Source organism: Tachyglossus aculeatus, chromosome 22 (genome assembly GCF_015852505.1).
Source record: "Tachyglossus aculeatus isolate mTacAcu1 chromosome 22, mTacAcu1.pri, whole genome shotgun sequence".
NCBI lineage: Eukaryota > Metazoa > Chordata > Mammalia > Monotremata > Tachyglossidae > Tachyglossus > Tachyglossus aculeatus.
In genome coordinates, this window is record NC_052087.1 from 33,786,766 (window position 1) to 33,812,949 (window position 26,184).

Consider the following 26,184-nt stretch of genomic DNA (forward strand, 5'->3'; position numbering starts at 1 on the left):
AATTGAAACAGGAGAACACCGCGTGGATATTTTCTTATGGGGTTGGGGAGGGGTGGGGAAGATTTTATTTTGCACTGTGGAACCACAAACTAGATGGATTCTTAATCTCCAGGATTTTGACACATTTCATTGTTGGAGATGTTGGTGAAGATGTCTTGGGGGGTTCTTGCATAGAAAGCATGTTCTTTTCTTATTTTAATGGTATCTAAACATTTATTATGTGTCAGACAACGTATAAGATAATTCATTCAATCGTATTTATTGAGCGCTTACTGTGTGCAGAGCGCTGTACTAAGTGCTTGAGAAGTACAAGTTGGCAACATATAGAGACGGTCCCTACCCAACAGCGGGCTCACAGTCTAGAAGGGGGAGACAGACAACAACAAAAAAATATAAACAAAATAAATAAAATAGTAAATATGTACAAGTAAAATAGAGTAATAAATCTGTACAGACATACAAATTGGACACAGCCCCTGTCCCACATTGGGCTTCCAGTCTTAATCCCCATTCACACATGAGGTAACTGAGGCCCAGAGAAGTGAGATGACTTGCCCAAGGTCACCTCGAGTATAAATGGTGGAGTTGGAATTAATACCCAGGTCCTCTGACCCCCGGGTCTATCTCTTTCCATTAGGCTACACTGCTTTCTCACTCTAACAGGGGAGACGGGCAGAGAAATATTGTGCTAAAGATGCTCAAAAACAACTACGCAAGTGCCCGAGAAGGGTTCCCAAGAATCCGGGAACTGATAATTGGTCAGTGCTATTCCTCTTCAGACTCTTGATGCTCTCAGCCACCCGGTGCATCATCAATCAATCAATCAATCAGTGGTATTTATTGAGCGCTGTGTGCCGAGCACTGTACTAAGCGCTTGGGAGCGCACAGTACAATAGAGTTGGTAGTCACGTTCCCTGCTCAAAAGAAGCTTACAGTCTAAAGTCGATGAATCCGAATCCATGGTGGGACAGGTTAGTCTAGATCAATTTTAGACTGTGAGCCCACTGTTGGGTAGGGACTGTCTCTATATGTTGCCAATTTGTACTTCCCAAGCGCTTAGTACAGCGCTCTGCACATAGTAAGCGCTCAATAAATACGATTGATGATGATGATGATGATCAATTTGCAGTCCAAGCATTTTCTTTGGACGGCCTGAGTTGGAAAGGCTGGTGGAGAAAGATGTTTAAATCTACGCCGTGGTGGCTGTAGGAGAAAATTCTGAGTTCTTCCTCTCAGTTGAAGGAGGAGAGATGGGGATAAAGACCCATTGAAGAATCGGGCAGACATCTGAGGGTCCAACTCTGAGCATCCTCACTTTGCTCCTTGGAGGTGAATGGGGTCCAAAGCTTCTACGCGGCCTCGTGGCATTTTTGTTTGTTGTTTTTTTTAATGGCATTTGTCAAGCTCTTACCACGTGCCAGGCACTGTACTAAGCGCTGGGATGGATACAAACTAATCAAGTTGGACGCAGTCCACATCCCACATGGAGTGCACCGTCTTAAGCCCCATTTTGCAGATGGGATCATCATCATCGATCGTATTTATTGAGCGCTTACTGTGTGCAGAGCACTGTACTGAGCTCTAAGTGATCATTTATGGGATCACTGAGGCACAGAGCAGTGAAATGACTTCAGGCCAAATCTCAAAAAAAAATTATCTTTTGGCATTAGCCCTTGAAAATCACGAATGTGTGTGAAGGGCACAGGGATGTGGGTGTGAGGTTTTGTTTTTTGTCCTGTGATTGCTTTGACTAGTTCGGTGCCTGGAGATTAAAATCGCCAATAAAGACTCAGCAGCTCCCACAGGATTGATTGCCACCGCGGCTGCTGTTTTTTCCGTTCCAAATATCTGTATGTTCTTCGCTACAGACTCAACACCTGGGGGGCAATCCCTAGTGAGGCGGGGAATCATCCGTGAGTTCTCATTTCTCGTTGCTTTAGGAAAAAAGGCGGAATAAATACCCCTCTGGCTGGCAAGGAGAAGAGGGGAAAGAGGGATTTTTCTTTAGCTTGACTTTCAAACACTCGACTGTTGTTAAAACCTAAACATTAACAGTCCTCTCGACTTGGAAGCTCTTTGTGGGCAGGGAATGTGTCTAGCAACTCTGTTATATTACACTCACTCAAACTCTGAGTACTGTGCTCTGCAAATGACTGGTGTTCTAATAAATAATAATAATAATGATGGCATTTGTTAAGCGCTTACTATGCGCAAAGCACTGTTCTAAGTGCTGGGGGGAATACAAGGTGATCAGTTTGTCCCGTGTGGGGCTCACAGTCATCATCCCCATTTTACAGATGAGGTAACTGAGGCTCCGAGAAGTTGTGACTTGCCCAAGGTCACACAGCAGACATGTGGCGGAGTGGGATTCGAACCCATGACCTCTGACTCCAAAGCCCGGGCTCTTTCCACTGAGCCATGCTGCTCCTCGTATTAATCAATTAATACCATTAATTGATTAACTGCAAGCCCACGCTGGATATTCTGGAGGTGTCTGGAGATTGGGGTAGAAACTAGGTTGAGGAAGGGAAACGGTGGCGTTAAACAAGAGACATTTGCCTGAAAACTCTTCATCATCATCACCATCATCAGTGGTATTTATTGAGCATTTACTGAACGCAGGGCACTGTACTAAGTCCTTGGGAAAGTACAATACCACAGCGTTGGTAGACATGTTCCCTGCCCACAAAAGCTTACGATTTAGAGGGTAATTAGGGTATTTGTGGAGTACTTACTGTGTGCCAAGCACTGAATTAAGCCCTAGGGCAGATTTGAAATAATAATAATTATGGTATTTGTTAAGCGCTTATTACGTGCAGGGCACTGAACTAAGCGCTGGGGTGGATACAAGCAAATCAGGTGGGGACACAGTCCCTGTCCCACGTGGGGCTCACACTTTCAATTCCCATTTTACAGATGAGGTAACTGAGGCCCAGAGGAGTGAAGTCATCATCATCATCAATCGTATTTATTGAGCGCTTACTATGTGCAGAGCACTGTACTAAGCGCTTGGGAAGTACAAATTGGCAACACATAGAGACAGTCCCTACCCAACAGTGGGCTCCCAGTCTAAAGGGGGAGACAGAGGACAAAACCAAACATACTAACAAAATAAAATAAATAGGATAGATATGTACAAGTAAAATAAACAAATAAATAGAGTAATAAATATGTACAACCATATATACAGGTGAGGTGACTTACGAAGTCATATGAAGTGACTTATCCAAGGTCACACAGCAGACAAGTAGCGGAGCTGGGATTAGAACCCGTGACCTTCTGACTCTCAAGCCCGTGCTCTTGACGCTACGCCACACTGCTTCTCTCATAATGGAGATAGCTTTAAAATGGATATAGCTTTAATTCTATTTGTTCCGACGATTTTGACAAAAACCCTTGTGTGTATATCTATAATTCCATTTATTTTGATGGTATTGACGCCTATCTACTTGTACTGTTTTGCTGTCTGTCTCTCCCTTCTAGACTGTGAGCCTGTTGTCGGGCAGGGACTGTCTCTACATGTTGCCGAATTGTACTTTCCAAGCGCTTAGTATAGTGCTCTGCACACAGGACGCACTTAATAAATATGATTGAATGAATAATGGGGTGGGACATGATTCCCATTCCAGATAGGGCTCACAGTCTTAATCTGGGGGCTGCTTCTGCCAGGGGCATTTCTGATATCACTTTCCCAAGACTGGGCTCCCTTTCCCGTTGGATGTGAGCAATACATCCCTGATGACATCGGAGCAGCCTGCCTGCCTCATCTCTTGCTATAAAGATGTCAGAATTCCCGGTGATTGGTTTCATTGAGATTGTTTTCCAGGCCCTCACCCCCAGAGGCGGACCCAATCTCGTGCATTCGGATCCTGCCTGCCTCAGCTGATAACAATAATAATGATAACCGTGGTAGTTTTAAGCACTTACTATGTGCCCGGCACTGTACGAAGCGCTGGGGTAGATACAAGCAAATCGGGTTGGACCCAATCCCTGTCCCACAAGGGGCTCACAGTCTTAATCCCCATTTTACAGAGGTGGTCAGTGAGGCCCGGAGAAGTGAAGTGACTTGCCCAAGGACTCTTTCCACTGTGGCTCAGTGGAAAGAGCCCGGGCTTTGGAGTCAGAGGTCATGGGTTCAAATCCCGACCCCGCCAACTGTCTGTCAGCTGACTTTGGGCAAGTCACTTCGCTTCACTGGGCCTCTGTTCCTTCATCTGTAAAATGGGGTTTAGGCTGTGAGCCCCCCGTGGGACAACCTGATCACCCTGTAACCACCCAAGCACTTAGAACAGTGCTTTGCACATAGTAAGTGCTTAACAAATACTATTATTATTATTATAGTAGGTAAGTAGCAGAGCTGGGATTTGAACCCAGGTCCCTCGGACTCCCAAGCCTATGCTTTATCCACCAGACCACGCTGCTTCTTTGATTGACATCTCCTGTGGGATGGGACTGTCTGAGGTGAGGGCAATTAATAATAATGATGGCATTTATTAAGCACTTACTATGTGCAAATAATAATAAAGATGATGGCATTTATTAAGCGCTTACTATGTGTAAAGCACTGTTCTAAGCACTGGGGAGGTTACAGGGTGATCAGGTAGTCCCACGGGGGGCTAACAGTCTTAATCCCCATTTTACAGATGAGGGAACTGAGGCAAAGAGAAGCTGTGACTTGCCCAAAGTCACACAGCTGACAATTGGTGGAGCTGGGATTTGAACCCATGACCTCTGACTCCCAAGCACGTGCTCTTTCCACTGAGCCATGCTGCTTCTCTTATCAAGTGTATGTGAGTTGCCTGCCTCTTGGCCCAGTGATAAATTCTCTCTCCCTCTCCCTCCCGCTCCCTCCCTCTCTCTCATTCATTCATTCATTCATTCATTCATTCATTCATTCATTCATTCATTCATTCAAGAGAAACAGCGTGGCTCACTGGAAAGAGCCCGGGCTTTGGAGTCAGAGGTCACAGGTTCAAATCCCAGCTCCTCCAACTGTCAGCTGTGTGACTTTGGGCAAGTCACTTCACTTCTCTGGGCCTCAGTTCCCTCATCTGTCAAATGGGGATTAAGACTGTGAGACCCCTGTGGGACAACCTGATCACCTTGTATCCTCCCCAGCGCTTAGAACAGTGCTTTGCGCATAGTAAGCGCTTAACAAATGCCATCATTATTATTATTATTCATTCATTCATTTAATTGTATTTATTGAGCGCTTACTGTGTGCAGAGCACTGTACTAAGCGCTTGGGAAGTACAAGTGGCAACATATAGAGACGGTCTGTCCCTCTCCCTCTCCCTCCCTCTCTCCCTCATTCATTCATTCAATCGTATTCATTCATTCAATTGTATTTATTGAGCGCTTACTGTGTGCAGAGCACTGTACTAAGCGCTTGAGAAGTACAAGTTGGCAACATATAGAGACGGTTCCTCCCTCTCTCTCTCCCCCTCTCCCTCCCTCTCTCTCTTCCTCCCTCTCATTCATTCATTCATTCATTCAATCGTATTTATTCATTCATTCATTCAATTGTATTTATTGAGCGCTTACTGTGTGCAGAGCACTGTACTAAGCGCTTGAGAAGTACAAGTTGGCAACATATAGAGACGGTTCCTCCCTCTCTCTCTCTCTCCCCCCTCCCTCCCTCTCTCTCTCTCCCTCTCATTCATTCATTCATTCAATCGTATTTATTCATTCATTCATTCAATTGTATTTATTGAGTGCTTACTGTGTGCAGAGCACTGTACTAAGCGCTTGGGAAGTACAAGTTGGCAACATATAGAGAGGGCCTCTCCCTCTCTCTCTCCCTTCCTCTCTCCCTCTCTCCCTCCCTCTCTCTCATTCATTCATTCAATCAATCGTATTTATTCATTCATTCAATCGTATTTATTGAGTGCTTACTGTGTGCAGAGCACTGTACTAAGCGCTTGAGAAGTACAAGTTGGCAACATGTAGAGACGGTTCCTCCCTCTCTCCCTCTCCCTTCCTCTCTCTCCCCCCCTCTCTCTCTCCCTCCCTCTCTCTCCCTCTCCCTCTCTCTCCCTCTCATTCATTCATTCATTCAATCGTATTTATTCATTCATTCAATTGTATTTATTCATCATCATCAATCGTATTTATTGAGCGCTTACTGTGTGCAGAGCACTGTACTAAGCGCTTGGGAAGTACAAGTTGGCAACATATACAGTCCCTCCCTCACTCTCTCCCTCTCCCCCTCCCTCACTCTCTCCCTCTCCCTCTCTCTCTCCCTCACCCTCTCCCTCCCTCCCTCCCTCTCATTCATTCATTCATTCAATTGTATTTATTCATTCATTCATTCAATTGTATTTATTGAGGGCTTACTGTGTGCAGAGGCACTGTACTAAGCGCTTGGGAAGTACAAGTTGGCAACATATAGAGACGGTCTGTCCCTCTCTCTCTCCCTCTCCCTCCCTCTCTCTCATTCATTCATTCATTCAATCGTATTCATTCAATCGTATTTATTCATTCATTCAATTGTATTTATCAATCAATCAATCGTATTTATTGAGCGCTTACTATGTGCAGAGCACTGTACTAAGCGCTTGGGAAGTACAAGTTGGCAACACATAGAGACAGTCCCTACCCAACAGTGGGCTCACAGTCTAAAAGGGGGAGACAGAGAACAGAACCAAACATACCAACAAAATAAAATAAATAGGATAGAAATGTACAAGTAAAATAAATAAATAAATAAATAGAGTAATAAATATGATTTATTATAATTTATTGAGCGCTTACTGTGTGCAGAGCACTGTACTAAGTGCTTGGGAAGTACAAGTTGGCAACATATAGAGACGTTCTCTCTCCCTCTCTCCCTCTCATTCATTCATTCAATCGTATTTATTCATTCATTCTCCCTCTCCCTCTCCCTCTCCCTCTCCCTCAACCCCTCCGTCTTTCCACCCCTCCTCCCCCTCACCACACCAACCCTTACCATTCCAGAGCAACTCTCCCAACTTCTCCCTTTCCTTAAAAAAAACGGATCTGATAACAGCTAATATTTGATACCCTGAGGTCTGGTTCCTTAAAGGCCTTCATACTTGGCATAATTCTGAAGGGACAAAGCGTTACTGGAAAAGTGAAACATTCATCTGGAACGGTGCCTGACCCAACTACAACTTTTCACGGACAGCTACTGGAAAGAAGTTTCGTTTGGCTCTTTCAATTGGGAATTGCTTTATCCCCAAGCCAAACATGCGTCATATCAGAAACCACCGCACGATTCACCCAGACAGTTTCCCAAAAGAATTTTTATTTCCTGGTCACCCTCTCCCTCGGATCTTTAACCCTCAGGGACCAGGGAACCAGCTACTCCATTCACTTCCTGGGTTCTAATCCCGCCTCTGCCTCTTAATCAATCAGTCGTATTTATTGAGCGCTTACTGTGTGCAGAGCACTGTACTAGGCGCTTAGAGACGGTCCCTACCCAACCATGGGCTCACAGTCTAGAAGTCTAGAACAGTCTGCCTCTTGTTTGCTCTGACCTTGAGCCAGTCGCTTCATTTTTCTGTGCCTCAGTTGCCTCATCTGTAAAATGGCCATTAAGACCGTGAGCCCCATGTGGGACAGGGACTGTGTTCAACCTGATTACCTTGCATCTAGCCCAGCGTTTAGAACAGTGCCTGGAACACAGTAAGAGCATAACGGATACCACACACAAAAAAGGGAAAAGCGCAGGCCTGGGAATCTGAGGACCTAGATTTAAATAATAATAATAATAATGGCATTTTGTTAAGCGCTTACTACGTATGAAGCACTGTTCTAAGCACTGGGGGGGGATACAAGGTGATAAGGTTGTCCCACGTGGGCTCACAGTCTTAATCCCCATTTTACAGATGAGGTAACTGAGGCTCAGAGAAGTTAAGTGACTTGCCCAAGGTCACACAACAGACATGTGGCGGAGTCAAGACTCGAACCCATGACCTCTGACTCCAAAGCCCGGGCTCTTTCCACGGAGCCACGCTGCAATCCCAGCTCAATTACTAGCATGCTGTGTGAATTGGGGCAAGTGAGTTCATTTCTCTGAGCCTCTGTTTCCTCATCTGTAAAATGGGGATTCAATACCTGTTCTCCCGCCTGTTTAGACTGTGAGCCCCAGGGGGTAAGAGACTCTGACCTGATTAAATTGCTCATTTTTTTTAACGTCCATCTTCCCCTCTAGACTGTAAGCTTGTTGTGGGCATGAAACCTCCGCTAACCATTGTATTGTACTCTCATCATCATCATCAATCAAATTTATTGAGCGCTTACTGTGTGCAGAGCACTGTACTAAGCGCTTGGGAAGTCCAAGTTGGCAACATAGAGAGACGTTCCCTACCCAACAGTGGGCTCACAGTCTAGAAGGCCTCTGTGCCTTCTATTTTGTCTTGGAGGTCAGCACAGAGTAAGGCCTCAGTCACTTCGAGAAGCAGCGTGGCTCTGTGGAAAGAGCCCGGGCTTTGGCGTCAGAGGTCATGGGTTCAAATCCCGGCTCCGCCACTTGTCAGCTGTGTGACTTTGGGCAAGTCACTTCACTTCTCTGGGCCTCAGTTACCTCATCTGCCAAATGGGGATTAAGACCGTGAGCCCCCCGTGGGGCAACCTGATCACCTTGTAACCTCTCCAGTGCTTAGAAGAGTGCTTTGCACATAGTAAGCGCTTATTTATTATTATTATCATTACTTATTTATTTGTTTTTATTTATTATTATTTATTTATTATTATTTATTCTACTGACCATGAGCAGCTAGAGAAGCCTGCAACCCTCAGAACGTCCAGCAGAGGGAGCCGGAGAGGCGCGTCCACTGAATCCCCAACTTGGCTGTTGATTCATTCACTCGTATTTATTGAGCGCTTACTGTGTGCAGAGCACTGTACTAAGCGCTTGGGAAGTCCAAGTTGGCAACATACAGAGACGGTCCCTACCCAACAACGGGCTCACAGGTGGAGAATAATAATAGTAATAATGATGATGGCATTTGTTAAGCGCTTACTATGTGCAAAGCACTGTTCTAAGCGCTGGGGAGCATACAAGGTGATCAGGTTGTCATCATCATCATCATCATCAATCGTATTTATTGAGCGCTTACTGTGTGCAGAGCACTGTACTAAGCGCTTGGGAAGTACAAGTTGGCAACATATAGAGACAGTCCCTACCCAGCAGTGGGCTCACAGTCTAAAAGGGGGAGACAGAGAACAAAACCAAACATACTAACAAAATAAATAGAATAGATATGTACAAGTAAAATAAATACATAAATAAATAGAGTAACAAATAAGTACAAACATATATACATATATACAGGTGCTGTGGGGAAGGGAAGGAGGTAAGATGGGGGGGTGGAGAGGGGGACGAGGGGGAGAGGAAGGAAGGGACTCAGTCTGGGATGGCCTCCTGGAGGAGGTGAGCTCTCAGTAGGGCCTTGAGCCCTACTGAGCCCTTGAGCCCTACAAGCCCCGCCTTGTCCCACGGGGGGGCTCACAGTCTTCATCCCCATTTTACAGATGAGGGAACTGAGGCCCAGAGAAGTTGTGACTTGCCCAAAGTCACACGGCTGACAATTGGCGGAGCTGGGATTTGAACCCTGGTATAATAATGGTCATAATGGTGGTGTTAAGTGCTTACTATGTGCGAAGTAATAATAATAATGATGGCATTTGTTAAGCGCTTACTATGTGCAAAGCACTGTTCTAAGCACTGGGGAGGTTACAGGGTGATCAGGTTGTCCCAGGGGGGACTCACAGTTTTAATCCCCATTTTACAGATGAGATAACTGAGGCACAGAGAAGTTAAGTGACTTGCCCAAAGTCACACAGCTGACAACTGGCAGAGCCAGGATTTGAACCCTTGACCTCTGACTCCAAAGCCCGGGCTCTTTCCACTGAGCCACGCTGCTTTTAAGCGCTGTGGGGGACACAAGGTGATCAGGTTGTCCCACGTGGGGCTCACAGTCTTCATCCCCATTTGAAAGATGAGGTGACTGAGAAGTGAAGTGACTTGCCCAAAGTCACAGCTGACAATTGGCGGAGCAGGGATTTGAACCCATGACCTCTGACTCCTAAGCCCGTGCTCTTTCCACTAAGCCACGCTGCTCCTCAGCAGAATAACGGAATGTCAGAATAACAATAATGATGATGATAAAAATAATAATAATATTCATTCGTTCATTCAATCATATTTATTGAGCGCTTACTGTGTGCAGAGCACTGTACTAAGCACTTGGGAAGTACAAGTCGGCAACATGTAGAGACGGTCTCCACCCAACAGCGGGCTCACAGTCTAGAAGAGGGAGACAGACAACAAAACCAAACCTGTAGACAGGTGATAATAATGGTATTTGTTAAGCACTTACTATGTGCCCAACACTGTTCTAAGCGCTGGGGTAGATACAAAAAAAAGCAGCGTGGCTCAGTGGAAAGAGCCCGGGTTGGGAATCAGAGGTCATGGGTTCTAATCCCGGCTCCGCCACTGGTCAGCTGTGTGACTTTGGGCAAGTCACTTCACTTCTGTCACCTCATCTGTCAAATGGGGATTGACTGTGAGCCCCCCGTAGGACAACCTGATCACCTTGTATCCCCCCTCCAGCGCTTAGAACAGTGCTTTGCACATAGTAGGCGCATAACACCACCATTATTACTATTATTATGCAAGGTAATCAAGGTTGTTCCACAGTCTTCATCCCCATTTTACAGATGAGGTAACTGAGGCACAGAGAAGTGAAGTGACTACACAGGTGACAAGGGGAGGAGTCGGGATTAGAACCCACGACCTCTGGCTCCCAAGCCCGTGCTCTTTCCACTGAGCCACGCTGCTTCTCATGAGAAACGGTTTTATAGGAAAAGGACTGTACCTCAGGCTGCTGGAGTAATACATTCATTCATTCATTCATTCAATCGTATTTATTGAGCGCTTACTGTGTGCAGGGCACTGTACTAAGCGCTTGGGAAGTACAAGTTGGCAACACATAGAGACGGTCCCTACCCAACAGTGGGCTCAGAGTCTAGAAGGGGGAGACAGGGAACAAAACAAAACATATTAACAGAATATAAATGCCCCAGAAACATAGCTGTCCTCACCTTGCAACTGGTTGATGAGGCAGTAAGGTAAATTATCAACTCACTGGGCAGTCCCCCTTCTCTCCCCCACAACAAAAAAGTTAATTTTTAACATGCGAGCAGCCCCTCCTAAGTTAAGTTTTAACATGAGAGCTTTAACTTGGGGTATAAAGGCCGCTTGGCTGGTCCCAAGCCCTCAATTAATCAGTTAATGGTATTTATTGAGTGCTTACTATGTGCAGAGCACTGGACTAAGCACTTGAGAGACTATAATGCAACATAATTAGCAGAAACGGTCCCTGCCCTTAATGCATTTATCGGCTAGGGGAGCCATTTATAACTGGCTCCTTGGATTGACCCCAAAGGATAATAAAAAGATAATAATAATAATAATTGTGGTATTTGTTAAGCCCTTACTATATGCCAAGCACTGTTCTAAGCGCTGGGATAGATTCATGGTAATCAGGTTGGACACAGTCTCTGTCCCACATTCATTCATTCATATTTATTTATTGAGCGCTTACTGTGTGCAGAGCACTGGACTAAGCGCTTGGGAAGTCCAAGTTGGCAACATCTAGAGACGGTCCCTACCCAAAAGTGGGCTCACAGTCTAGAAGGGGGAGACAGACAACAAAACAAAACATATTAACAAAATAAAATAAATAGAATAGATATGGACAAATAAAATACAGTGATAAATACGTACAAACATATATGCATATTCATTCATTCATTCAATCGTATTTATGGGTTTCACAGTCTCAATCCCCATTTTACAATTGAGGTAACTGAGGCACAGTGAAGTGACTAGACCGAGGTCACACAGCGGCCATGTGGCAGAGGCAGGATTAGAACCCACGCCCTCTGACTCCCAGGACCGTGCTCTTTCCAATAGACCATGCTGAAGTGAGTCAGCTAGCCTTGGACTGTCAGGAGTTCAGAGCCCTTTATTTTCCTGGTTTCAAGATGGTTTAGTGAATTTTGCTCAATGGAATATATGTTTTGTTTTGTTCTCTGTCTCTCCCTTCTAGACTGTGAGCCCACTGTTGGGTAGGGACTGTCTCTATATGTTGCCAACTTGTACTTCCCAAGCGCTTAGTACAGTGCTCTGCACACAGTAAGCGCTCAATAAATCATCATCATCATCATCAATCGTATTTATTGAGCGCTTACTGTGTGCAGAGCACTGGACTAAGCGCTTGGGAAGTACAAGATGGCAACATAGAGAGACGGTCCCTACCCAACAGTGGGCTCACAGTCTAAAAGGGGGAGACAGAGAACAAAACCAAACATACTAACAAAATAAAATAGAGTAGATATGTACAAGTAAAATAAATAAATAAATAGAGTAACAAATATGTACAAACATATATAAATATATGCATATATATGTATATATGCATATATACATATATATATATAAATACAACAATGAATGAATGGAATGTTAACCATGCGAAATTCTTCAAGATGATCCCATAAAATGGTGCATTATAAGGGTCACCTGCTATCAAGTCGCCGGAATTTCCAAGAAATGGGGCAGTTCCGGGATGAGAAGGGAGACAGTTCTTCCTTTCTGTGAAGCTGGGGATAAAGGAACCCAAGTTGATTTTCCTCTACTGTTCTGACTCGTTTTCCTGGGCTCTAGGGAAGGGGAAGCGGGAGATCAAGTTTTCCTCCCTGGTCCCAGCTCATTTTTACGGACTATGGAGCAGCGGCGGCAAGGAGGGAATAGGGAAAACAATCAATCAATCAATCAATCGTATTTATTGAGCGCTTACTGTGTGCAGAGTACTGTACTAAGCACTTGGGAAGTACAGGTTGGCAACATATAGAGACAGTCCCTACCCAACAGTGGGCTCACAGTCTAGAAGGGGGAGACAGAGAACAAAACCAAACATACTAATAAAATAAAATAAAATAAAAATAAAAATAAAATAATAAAATAACAATAAAATAAAATAACACATTATCCTCGGCCAGGCCAGCCGTCTCCCCAAAGGGTGGAGGAGGAGAGGAAATGAAAGTCTTGTGTCTTCTTTCTTTTATTTAAAAAATGACAAAAAAATAATCTCCTGGGGCCCGCAGCAGTCTGCGACAAAGGCAACATCCCGCCCCTCACCCCCTCAGTGGGCCTCTCCTTGGAGGTGGGCACCAGACTGGCATCAGTAGTAAATATAATTATTATTAAGGTATTCACCTACTATACACCAGGGACTGTATCAAGCACTGGGAAGGATACAAGCAAATCAGGTTGGACACTGTCCCTGACCCATGTGGGGCTCACAGTCTCAATCCCCATTTTAAAGATGAGGTAACTGAGGCCCAGAGAAGTTAAATTTTCATTCATTCATTCAGTGTGGTTCAGTGGAAAGAGCACGGGCTTTGGAGTCAGAAATCATAGGTTCAAATCCCGGCTCCGCCAATTCTCAGCTATGTGACTTTGGGCAAGTCACTCTCAATCCCCATTTTAAAGATGAGGTAACTGAGGCCCAGAGAAGTTAAGTTTTCATTCATTCATTCAGTGTGTCTCAGTGGAAAGAGCCCGGGCTTTGGAGTCAGAAGTCATGGGTTCAAATCCCGGCTCCGCCAATTCTCTGTAAAATGGGGATTAAGACTGTGAGCCCCCTGGGGGACAACCTGATCACCTTGTAACCTCCCCAGCGCTTAGAACCGTGCTTTGCACATAGTAAGTGCTTAATAAATGCCATTATTATTATTATTATTATTCAATCGTATTTATTGAGCATTTACTGTGTACAGAGCACTGTACTAAGTGCTTGGGAAGTACAAGATGGCAACGTATAGAGACGGTCCCTACCCAACAATGGGCTCACAGTCTAGAAGGGACTGAATGACTTGCCCGAGTTCACACGGCAGACCAGTGGTGGAGCAGGATTAGAACCCATAACCTTCTGACTCCCAAGCCCGTGTTCTCTCCAGTACGCCATGCTGCTCTCCTATGATGCTTCAGATTGCATCATATGACAGGGCGGGGGGGAAGGTGGCATCATGTTGGACCCATACGTATTTATTACTCTATTTATTTGTACATATTAGACTGTAAGCCCACTGTTGGGTAGGGACTGTCTCTATATGTTGCCAATTTGTACTTCCCAAGCGCTTAGTACAGTGCTCTGCACACAGTAAGCGCTCAATAAATACGATTGATGATGATATTTAGTCTATTTGTTTATTTTGTTTTGTTCCCTGTCTCCCCCTTCTAGACTGCGAGCCCACTGTTGGGTAGGGACCGTCTCTAGATGTTGCCAACTTGTACTTCCCAAGCGCTTAGTACAGTGCTCTGTCCACAGTAAGCGCTCAATAAATACGATTGAATGAATGAATGATCGGCTGACCAAACCAATTTGTCAGCCACCCAAACATCTCTTAAGCTCCTTGCGCCCTCATTGTGGACCTCTCTCACTTAGTTCACAGATCTGAGCTGGGAGGGAGGGCTGGCGGGAGGGGAGAAAGGGAGCAGGGGCCCTTCTCGATGGTTGCAATCAATCAATCAATCAATCGTATTTATTGAGTGCTTACTATGTGCAAAGCACTGTACTAAGTGCTTGGGAAGTCCAAGTTGGCAATATCTAGAGACAGTCCCTACCCAACAGTGGGCTCACAGTCTAAAAGGGGGAGAGAGAGAACAAAACCAAACATACTAACAAAGTAAAATAAATAGAATAGATATGTACAAGTAAAATAAATAAATAAATAAATAAATAAATAAATAAAGTAAATAAATAGAGTTGCAGGGTAGGAAGCAGTGAGGATCTGAAAGAGTTGCCCCAGGATAACACTGTACTGCAGTGGCAGAGCTGAGATCTCCCACTAGGTATTCAAACCTTAGGCTCGGCCTTGTATTTCTGGGCCTGGACGGTGGATGACCCATAAACACCTCGGGAGCGTGAGAAGCAGCGTGGCTCAGTGGAAAGAGCCCGGGCTTTGGAGTCAGAGGTCATGGGTTCAAATCCTGGCTCCGTCAATTGTCAGCTGGGTGACTTTGGGTAAGTCACTTCACTTCTCTGGGCCTCAGTTCCCTCATCTGTCAAATGGGGATTAAGACTGTGAGCCCCACGTGGGACAACCTGATCACCTTGTATCTCCCCAGTGCTTAGAACAGTGCTTTGCTCATAGTAAGCGCTTAATAAATATGATTGATTGAGTGAATGAATGAATGAATGAGCCCGCTGTTGGGTAGGAACCGTCTCTATATGTTGCCGACTTGTACTTCCCAAGCGCTTAGTCCAGTGCTCTGCACACAGTAAGCGCTCAATAAATACGAATGAATGAATGAATGAATGAATGAATGAATAAATGCAAAAAACCAGGCCTGGGCAGGAGTATTCATGGTTTACCTGAATAATAATGATGGTATTTGTTAAGCGCTTACTACTTATGAAGCACTGTTCTAAGCGCTGTGGGGGGATACAGGGTGATCAGGTTGTCCCACGTGGGCTCACAGTCTTAATCCCCATTTGACAGATGAGGTAACCGAGGCACAGAGAAGTTAAGTGCCTTGCCCAAGGTCACAGCTGACAAGTGGTGGAGCTGGTTTTCGAACCCATGACCTCTGAATCCCAAGCCCGTGCTCTTTCCACTGAGCCACGTTGCTTCTACAGTGATCACCTTCAGCACTGGACCCAGATTACCAGTCTTCACCTTCCCCCATTTCCAGGCATAGCCATGTCTCCTGGTTTCCACCCCCTCAATCTACTACCCCAGGCTATGCTGTGGTTTAAGTCGGGGGTCTTTTACAAAAAGGAAACTTTGTCAAGGGCCAACTTTTCCAATCGAGTGCAGGGTTGGAAAGATGATAGGTAGGTAGAGCTTCGAGTGGAGGGAAGGAAACCAGAAGGCGCCAGGTTTCCCAGAGCTAACAAAACCTGAAAGCCACCATTTTGAGTCTCTTCAGCCCTTTTTCTGGGCGCTCTCAGGCCTTGTCAGAGACTTGGGGTGAGCAAGGTGATGAGTGCTGCTCAAACAGCTGTGGGGGCCGTGGGCCCATCACCTCTGTGGCATTGCACTTAATAATAATAATGATGGCATTTATTAAGCGCTTACTATGTGCAAAGCACTGTTCTAAGCACTGGGGGGATATAAGGTGATCAGGTTGTCCCAGTGGGGCTCACAGTCTTCATCCCCATTTTACAGATGAGGTAACTGAGGCCCAGAGAAGTGAAGTGACTTGCCCAAAGTCACACAGCTGACAAGTGGCGGAGCGGAATTTGAACCCATGACCTCTGACTCCAGAGCCCGGGCTCTTTCCACTGAGCCATGCTGCTTTTATAATAATGTATAATAATAATAAATAATTATATAATTATTTTAATATAACTATTATAATTATAACAATTATTATAAATAATGCATATTTATATGTTATAATTATAATAATTATTATAAGTAATGTATAATAATGTATCATATATAATAATACCAATAATGTTGGCATTTGTTAAGCGCTTACTATGTGTCAAGCACTGTTCTAAGCTCTGGGGTAGATACAAGGTAATCAGGTTGTCCCATGTGGAGCTCATAGTCTTCACCCCCATTGTCCAGATGAGGTAACTGAGGCCCAGAGAAGTTAAGTGACTTGCCCAAGGTCACACAGCTGGCAAGTGGCAGAGCTAGGATTAGAACCCTCGACCTCTGTCTCCCAAGCCCGGGCTCTTTCCACTAAACCACGCTGCTTCCCCACTTGTACTTACTTCAGGGGGGCTCTAGGAAGCCTTCAGTGTGAACCTAGGAATTGCATATGGGTATGTTGAGGGGGCGGGAGGGCTAGGGCTGTCTCTGAGGGAGTTGATCTTCACAACTTTCTTTCTCCACTCAATTAGGGTGAGGGAAGGCGTAAATTGGAGTCAAGTGACCAGACATCACGCTTTTAAGTCCTCAATTTTGAGATCCCGAGCTGCCTTGGAGGGACTTTGGACCGGGTGCCGGAAGGAAGCCATGACAGTGGCCTCGCAGGAGCTCGGTGGTGGAGAGACGGGGCGGCCTTCGGCTCCCTTTTCCTTCCTTCGTTCATTCATTCAATCGTATTTGTTGAGCGCTTACTGAGTGCAGAGCACCGAGCGCTTGGGAAGTCCAAGTTGGCAACACATGGAGACAGTCCCTAGCCAGCAGCGGGTTCACAGGCTAGAAAGGGGAGGCAGGCGACAAAACAAAACATATTAACAAAATAAAATAAATAGAATAAATATGTACAAGTTAGAGTAATAAATATGTACAAACATGTAGACGTATATACAGGTGTTCATACACACCAGAACACAGGGCATATCCCAATCGTTCCACAAGGCTTTAAGCCTAGAAAACTTCATTTTAAGTTGAAGCTATAATGTCTTCAAGAGTAAGGTGTTATACTTCTGCTGCTGTGTTGGCAGCTATACCGGCTCTTTTCCAATTTCTGCCCTGGGACCTGGCTGTGCCACGCCTGCAGCCTTCTGGATATACTGGGCACCGCTGTGGCCCGGGCCTTGCTGAGGGAAGCCCTGCTTTTGTGCTCAGTGTGGCGAAGATGGGCAGCAGTGATGAGTGATCAATCAATCAATCAATCAATCGTATTTATTGAGCGCTTACTGTGTGCAGAGCACTGAGAAAACATTGACAAAAGTGATTGGTGGGATTTTTTCCCCTGTTAAAGTCCTAATCTCCAACTTTCTTTATACTTTCATTCATTCATTCAATCATATTTATTGAGCGCTTACTGTGTGCAGAGCACTGGACTAAGCGCTTGGGAAGTCCAAGTTGGCAACATATAGAGACAGTCCCTACCCAACAGTGGGCTCACAGTCTAAAAGTGAGTGATGAGTGATGAGTGCTTTGAAATTATACCATGGATTTCTGACCTTCACCGTCTCATACCATAGAACCACATTTCTCCTGAAGGAGGAGAGAAAGTCTGTTTTTGCATGGTATTTGTTAAGCACTTACTATTCTATTTATTTTATTTTGTTAATATGTTCTGTTTTGTTGTCCATCTCCCCATTCTAGGCTGTGAGCCCGCTGTTGGGTAGGGACCGTCTCTATATGTTGCCAACTTGGACTTCCCAAGCGCTTAGTACAGTGCTCTGCACACAGTAAGCGCTCAATAAATACGATTGAATGAATGAATGAATGAATGAGTAGCTGCTGTTGTGAACCGAGTAAATGAGTGTATGGTGCAGGCGGGAAGGGGTTGAGGGGCTGGGTGTAAGTTAGAATAGATCAATCAATCAATCAATCGTATTTATTGAGCGCTTACTGTGTGCAGAGCACTGCACTAAGCGCTTGGGAAGTACAAGTTGGCAACATATAGAGACGGCCCCTACCCAACAGTGGGCTCACAGTCTAGAAGGGGGAGACAGAGAACAAAACCAAACATACTAACAAAATAAAATAAATAGAATAGATATGTACAAGTAAAATAAATAAACAGAGTAATAAATATGTACTAACATATATACATATATACAGGTGCCTCCCACCCCTCCCACCATTCCTCCTCCTTTGTCCCCCAGTTTATCTCTGACTCTTATCCCCTCTTTGTTCACTAAATACCAACCAAAAGCCTCTGGGAAGGAGTGCAGCCTAATGGAAAAAGCACGGGCCTGTGGGTCAGAGTTGAGTTTTATTCCCAGCTCCACGATTTGCCTGTGACCTGGGGAAAGTCACTTCTCTGTGCCTCAGTTTCCTCACCTATATAATGGGAATTAAATCCTACTCCCTCCTCCTTAGTCTGTGAGCCCCGGCTGGGACAGGGACTGTGTCCGACATGATTACCTTGTATTTACCCCAGAGTTTAGTATAGTGCTTGGTACATAGTAAGTGCTTACTATATATAATAATAATAATGTCATTTGTTAAGCGCTTACTATGTGCAAAGCACTGTTCTAAGCGCTGGGGGGGATACAGGGTGATCAAGTTGTCCCACCTGGGGCTCACTGTCTTACTCCCCATTTTACAGATGAGGTCACTGAGGCTCAGAGAAGTTAAGTGACTTGCCCAAGGTTACATAGCAGACATGTGGTGGAACTGGGATATATCATAATTAACTGGGATATATCATAATTAAACAGCGTGGCTTAGTGGAAAGAGCACGGGCTTGGCAGTCAGAGGTCGTGGGTTTTAATCCCGGTTCCACCACTTATCAGGTGTGTGACTTTGAGCAAACCACTTAACTCCTCTGTGCCTCAGTTACCTCATCTGTAAAATGGGGATTAAGACTCTGAGCCCCACGTGGGGCAACCTCATTACCTTGTATCTACCCTAGTGCTTAGAGTGGTGCTTGGCACACAGTAAGCGCTTCTAGACTGTGAGCCCATTGTTGGGTAGGGACCGTCTCTATATGTTGCCTATTTGTACTTCCCAAGTGCTTAGCCCAGTGCTCTGCACACAGTAAGCGCTCAATAAATACGATTGAATGAATGAATGAATGAAATACCATAATAGTAATAATGACATTAAGCGCTTACTATGTGCAGAGCACTGTTCTAAGCGCTGGGGAGGTTACAAGGTGATCAGGTTGTCCCACAGGGGGCTCACAGTCTTAATCCCCATTTTACAGATGAGGGAACTGAGGCCCAGAGAAGTGAAGTGACTTGCCCAAAGTCACCCAGCTGACAGTTGGCGGAGCCGGGATTTGAACCCATGACCTCTGACTCCAAAGCCCATGCTCTTTCCACTGAGCCACGATTATTATTATCATTTCTCTCTTGTTCCTCTTTTTTCTATCCCACCTCTCTTGTTCCGTATTCCATCTCTATTTCTCTCTGTATCTCTGTTCATCTCTCTCTCTTGCTCTTCCTCTCTGTCTCTGTAGCTCAATATCTCTCAACTCTATATCTCTGTTTCTGTCTTTCTTAAATTTCTGGCCGTGCACCCTGGCCCACTCTCAGTTCACTAAAATAAGGTTGTCTAGACCAGAGCAGGGGCCCTGTTGAGAAAACATTGACAACAGTGATTGGTGGGATTTTTTCCCCTGTTAAAGTCCTAATCTCCAACTTTCTTTATACTTTCATTCATTCATTCAATCATATTTATTGAGCGCTTACTGTGTGCAGAGCACTGTACTAAGCGCTTGGGAAGTACAAGTTGGGAGTCCTCTCCCCCTCGTCCCCCTCTCCATCCCCCCATCTTACCTCCTTCCCTTCCCCACAGCACCTGTATATATGTATATATGTTTGTGCATATTTATCACTCTATTTTACTTGTACATATCTATTCTATTTATTTTATTTTGTTAGTATGTTTGGTTTTGTTCTCTGTCTCCCCCTTTTAGACTGTGAGCCCACTGCTGGGTAGGGACTGTCTCTATATGTTACCAACTTGTACTTCCCAAGTGCTTAGTACAGTGCTCTGCACACAGTAAGCGCTCAATAAATACGATTGATGATGATGATGATGATGACGTAGAGACGGTCCCTACCCAACAGTGGGTTCACAGACTAGAAGGGGGAGACAGAGAACAAAACAAAACATATTAACAAAATAAAATAAATAGAATATGTACAAGTAGAATAAATAGAGTAATAAATACGTACAAACAAATATACATATGTACAGGTGCTGTGGGGAAGGGAAGGAGGTAAGGCGGGGGGGATGGAGAGGGGGAGAAGGAGGAGAGGAAGGTCTGGGAAGGCCTCCTGGAGGAGGTGAGCTCTCAGTAGGGCTTTGAAGGGAGTTTTTTTTTACTTAGTTTTTTTTTTATCAGCCACCAAGTATGGGGATGGCTCTGAGGAGTTCTAAGATGCAAGTTTAGATTAGGATTTCTAAGCTGCATCTTGATCTCTCCGAGCCGAAGAAATAGCAGGTGGAAATGGCTTGGGCCACCTTTCTTGGGCAGTGGTAGTTCTACGGCTTTAGCGATGCTGTCCCCAGGGATCCGAGCTCCTTAGAGGCAATAGGCTGGATACCAGTGGACCGAGCGAGCGTTTCCATGGCTCCCTGTTGGGATGCCCACCTCCTGCTCTCCTCACCTCTGGCTACCCAGACAGCCTGGGGTGCTCTGGGACAAGGTGGGAATTGGGGCTCCGGAGACTCTGCAATGGTCTCAAAAGAACCCAAAAGAAGCTGCAGCACTTCCCTGCCCATACCCTAACTGCCTCCACCCACCCACCCCCCTATTCCAGGAGCAGCGGCTAAGATTCAGCTGCAGCGATGGAAGTCATGGTGGAGGCAGCAGAGAGTAAGCATATTCTGCCCTTACCTCTCCTTCTCTTCCACCACCTCATCACCCTCTTACTTGTTTTGCTTATATATATATTTCATTCTATTTATATTTATGCTATGGACGCCTGTTTACTTGTTTTGATGTCTGTCTCCCCCCTTCTAGACTATACGTCAGTTGTAGGGAGGGGTTGTCCCTCTTGCTGAACTGTACTTTCCAAGCGCTTAGGTCAGTGTTCTGCACACAGTAAGCGCTCAATAATGCAACTGAATTAATGAATGAATCCTCTTTCTCCTCTTTCTCTTCCCCTCCTCTTTTTATTCCCTGTCCTTCTCCCTTGATTTCCTCTCCTCTTTCCCCTCTCCTGATTTTCTTCATCCCTTTTCCTCCTCATTCCTTTCTCCTTACCTCCTTTGGTTTCTCTCCCTTTCTTCCTCCCCTTCTTTCTCCCCTCCACTTCTCCCCCTTCCTCTTCCTCCTCTTTTTTCTCCCTCTCCTTTCTCCCCATCCTTTTGCCCCTCACTCTTCTTCCCCTTGTCTCCATCCCTTCTTTCTCTCCATCCTTTCTTCCCTTCCTCTTCCTCTCCCATTTTCTCTCTCCCCTTTTTTCTCCCCACTCTTTCTCCCCTTCCTCTTCCTTTCTCCCTTTCTCCCTCTCCTGTCTTCCCTGATTCTTTCTCCCCCTCCTCTGTCTTCCCTGCTTCTTTCTCCCCACCACCCTTCTTTCTTCCCACCCCCACCTTGCCCCATCCCACACTCACCCCATGCCCACTCCTTGTACTTCCCAAGCGCTTAGTACAGTGCTCTGCACACAGTAAATGCTCAGTAAATACAACTGAATGAATGAAAGTCAAAAAGTTGCAACATCCCCAAGACTCACGCTCATTCCCCCAGATTCAAATTAACTGCCGCACTTTGAGTTTAGGGCTTGGGCCCTCCAACTGTTGGGGCCATTCCTCTCTACCGGTGGCCTATCTCAACTCTTGATTTTCAATATTAGAACAGGACATAATAATTATGGCATTTGTTAAGCGCTTACTATGTGCAAAGCACTGTTCTAAGCACTGGGGGGATAGAAGGAGATCAGGTTGTCTCACGTGGGGCTCACAGTCTTAACCCCCATTTTACAGATGAGGTAACTGAGGCTCAGAGAAGCTAAGTGACTTGCCCAAAGTCACACAGCAAACGTGGTGGAGCAGGGATTAGAACCCATGACCTCTGACTCCCAAGCCCGGGCTCTTTCCACTGAACCACACTGCTTTTCTATGTGTCCCGCTCTTCGGCAACCTCACCTTACCCACCGGGGCCAGTTGGACAGTTGGTCACTCCATCAACACCTTTATTTGAGCCACAAATCGTGGCACTGTTTGAGGCTGAGGAATTACAGGTGACATACAATATAAGGAAACATTATGTAGCTCTTGTAGTGTACTTTCCCAAGTGTTTAACACAGCACTCTGCAACAGTGAACACTCAATGAATGCCATGATGATGATAGAGCAATCTCATTTTAAGCAGCAGATTCTGAAGCACGGAGCCTCTTGCCTGTAGTGAATCAGTCCTGCCAGGGCAGATGCAGTCATGTGTCGGCCAAGAGGTTAGTACAGTGCTCAGTGCAGTAACCAGAGGTGCTGGACTGTCTTGGAGAAGATACAACATATAAGTCTGCTTGGGGTGGCCAGGGGAGTTGTGCAAAGAGAGTCAAGGTCACTCGAGGTTAATGGAGGCCCCCAAAGCAGAAAGAGGGCTAGAAAGAGTCTCTCAGCCCAGCTCAGGGCTAGGACTTGATAGAAGAGAAATGCCAGGAAGTAGCTCAAGGAATCGGGAAAGAAATGAGCAGTGAACGTTGCTGAGATGAGCAGGTGTGGGCCAAATGGCTTAGAAGTTCAGGAGATGCCTGAGGGACCCCTTTCGAAGTCATGGAAGCAAGTTTTCAGGCTGGGCTGGAGGAAGAGGATTGCCTTAGGAGATAAAGGGGAACCAACTTGTTGCCAACTTGTACTTCCGAAGCACTTAGTACAGTGCTCTGCACACAATAAATACGATTGAGTGAATAAAGGGTAACAGTCCACCTCTCAGAGGAATTGGTCTGGACCCAGACTAGTATTCTAAAAGAAAAAGGGGAGGGAAGAAGGCAGACAAGGAAAGATGGTCTGAATAGAGAGCTTCTCGTTGCCCTCTGAGAGGCCAGATGGCCAGTCATCATCATCATCATCGATCGTATTTATTGAGCGCTTACTGTGTGCAGAGCACTGTACTAAGCGCTTGGGAAGTACAATTTGGCAACATACAGAGACAGTCCCTACCCAATAGTGGGCTCACAGTCTAAAAGACTTTAGCTAAGTCTAAAAGACTTGCCAGAGAAGGTCATCTTCCCCTGGAAACTGGGGCAATGCACTTATTTCCCAGACAGCGGGAGGCGGTGGGAGGGAGGATTCAGGCAGGACTGCTCCCATCCCCTGGAGAGTCCACTGTAGCCCCATACCGCTCGGCTTCTACGGACAGGCGGCCGCAGTCCACCTCCTGGTATCCGGCCCTGATCTTGGAACGCTTGACCCGGTAGATCACTCCCATAATGGCTACTGCCAGGACCACGGTCACGGCCACCGTCAGGCCAGCAACGGCCCCTCCGCTGGGTCCGGAGGCGGGCCGCGCTTCCAAGAGCCGAGTCAGCTCGGTCACGGAGCTGGCGTTGGCGGGCCGCCAGCGGTTGGTGCCCTGCAGCCTCACCCAGGCCTGGCTGCCGTCAGACTCCACCAAGACCGTCTGCTCCAGGCTGGCATTGAGGAGGGGCGGGTGGTGGAAAGGGGGCAGCTTGACTGTGGGCAACCTTTGGGCGAAGAGCGTCCCGGCCTGGAGGCAGTAGAGGATCTGACAGCCATCGCTGAGGTAGGCCCTGTGCTGGCTGTACCCACCGGGGCATTTCATCGGGTGGTCGGCGGGCCGGCCTCGGTGGAAGACATCCTGCAGGAGTCCGGGGCTCTGCCCCTCGCGGGGTCCGGCCAAGGGGTTGCCCGCCTGGCAGCTGAAGAAGCCTCCAAAGGGGACGGCGGAGGCGGCGCCCATCTCGTAGTCGCTGCTGACGCACACTTTCAGGTCGTGGAAGAGCGTCAAAGGGTAGAAGAAGGAAGGACAGATGTGTGACTTGGTCCGCGGGTTCTCAGAACCGGGGCTGTATAGCCCACCGAAGAGGAGGCCCGGGGCAACCCCAGCCGAACCAGAAGCGCACCAGTACGCCCTGAGCTGCACCGTGCTGGGAGAGTAGAGGGTACCACAGAGGGTCCGGCAGCACTGAAAGACCAGCCAACACTTCTGGCACTGTTGGCGGCACTCGGTCCTGGGTGCGGCGGCCGTGCGTTCCTCGCTGCGCAGCAGAACGGGCTCGAAGCCCCGCGGGCAGGAGAAGGCCCCTGTGAGCGGATTCCGGGTCCGGAAGTCCAGGCAGAGCCGTTCGCCGTCCTCCCCGGAGAGCGGGCGGCACTCCTGGAAGACGCCCCCGAAGGTGAAGTTGGTCGCGGGTTCCCGGCAGGAGCCGTCATCCACGTTGGCCTGGAAGTTGAAGTTGGGGGCGGCGGGTCGGACGCAGCCCGGGTGGGTGTTGACGGAATAGTAGAGCCAGATGGCGTCCTGCACGGCCGCGGCCACCCGCCTCACGGTCGGAGCCGGGAGCTCGGGCAGCGCCTCGGGCTGGATGAAGAAGGGCAGCGGCAGCCCGGACTTCCCGATTGCCACCAGTCGGTTCGGGATGCCCTCTTGCCACTTCCGGAGCGTGATGCCCGGGTAGAAGGGCACGCTGCCGTGGCTCTGGATTCTGGAATCCACCGTATTCTTCGTATACTCCTGCGTCAGCTGGTCCCCGTGGCTCACGGAAGCCCCTTCGCCCACGTCGACCCGACTGAAGAAGGTGGCCGAGGCCGAGGCGGTCACTTCGGCCCTCTGGTCGACCTGGTCCCGGACGAAGGAGCGCTTCACCTGGTCCTCCTGGAGCAGGCTGGCCCCGGCCTCCAGCGTGGTGAGAACGTGGGTGCCGTAGTTGAATACCAGCAGCTCGGCCAGGTATGCGGCCGCCTGGCTCTGGCTGTTCTCCAGGTGGCTGCCGATGTCCAGCACCTGCCGGCGGAAGGCCGGGTGGAAGGAGAAGGACGGCTGAAGCTTCACCGAGTAGATGTGATGCCTCACCTGCACGCGGGCGGTAACCGTCTGGTCGTACACGTTGTGGGTCTTGGTCTCCTGGCAGCCGGCCGAGAACTTGCCGTTGAGCACGGAGAGGAAGGAGACGTCGGCGTTGATGGCGGCCGAGAAGGCGTCGACGTAGGCCAGCCAGTCCTCGATCAGCGCCGAGTGCGTCTCCACGGCGCTCGCCCTCCGCGGCACCACGTCCACCTGGTCGGGGATGAGGTACTCGCCGTCTTCAGTGGTCCGGCACTGAGAGTAGTTGAGGCTCATCACGGTCCCCATCTCCGTGTTGCGGAGGTTGTCCCAGCCGCCCCCGGGCAACACTTCCAGGACGGGCAAGGGTCGGGCTCCCTGACAGGCCTGGAACCCAGAGCCTCCGACTGCCCACCCCACAGCCCCCAGTGCCACCAGCAGGACCCCCAGGAATAGCGCCATGCCCGGGAAGCCAGCCATCTCCGCTGAGGAAGCTCACGGATATTCTCCTCTCGCCTGACGCCTCGCCTCTGAGTTTCTGCCCACTGAGGGATTTAGAGTGCCGAGTTAAAGGGGGATTGGTTTAGCCTGTGCCCTGGGTGGCTCACTATCTGCTGACTTGGTCTTTCCCCTCCCCAAATAGCCAGTCCTTGAAATGAATACATTTCACTCCCGCAGCCCACTGGTTCCATGGCTTAGCCTTGAGGGCTTTGATAAAGGGGAAATCCCAGGAATTTCCACCTCCCCCTTGAGCCTCTTCCTCCCCCATCACTAGCTGGGACCGAGGCCAAGGAGAGAAAAAGTGAGGCCCTCCGTCCCCTCCTGCTCTG

The 26,184-nt window shown here is 47.4% G+C and overlaps 1 protein-coding gene across 1 annotated transcript; it reads right to left on the reverse strand.

Annotated features, from left to right (window-relative positions):
- Positions 1 to 23,641: 23,641 nt before the first annotated feature.
- On the reverse strand, positions 23,642 to 25,834 carry LOC119944098 (macrophage-expressed gene 1 protein-like). The gene has a single exon (XM_038765317.1). The coding sequence runs from the start codon at positions 25,832 to 25,834 to the stop codon at positions 23,642 to 23,644; it is 2,193 nt and encodes a 730-aa protein (XP_038621245.1).
- Between the last annotated feature and the right edge of the window lie 350 nt (positions 25,835 to 26,184).

Coding starts and splice junctions, on each gene's coding strand:
- LOC119944098 (XM_038765317.1), bottom strand. CDS start 25,834: ATGGCTGGCTTCCCGGGCATGGCGCTATTCCTGGGGGTCCTGCTGGTG.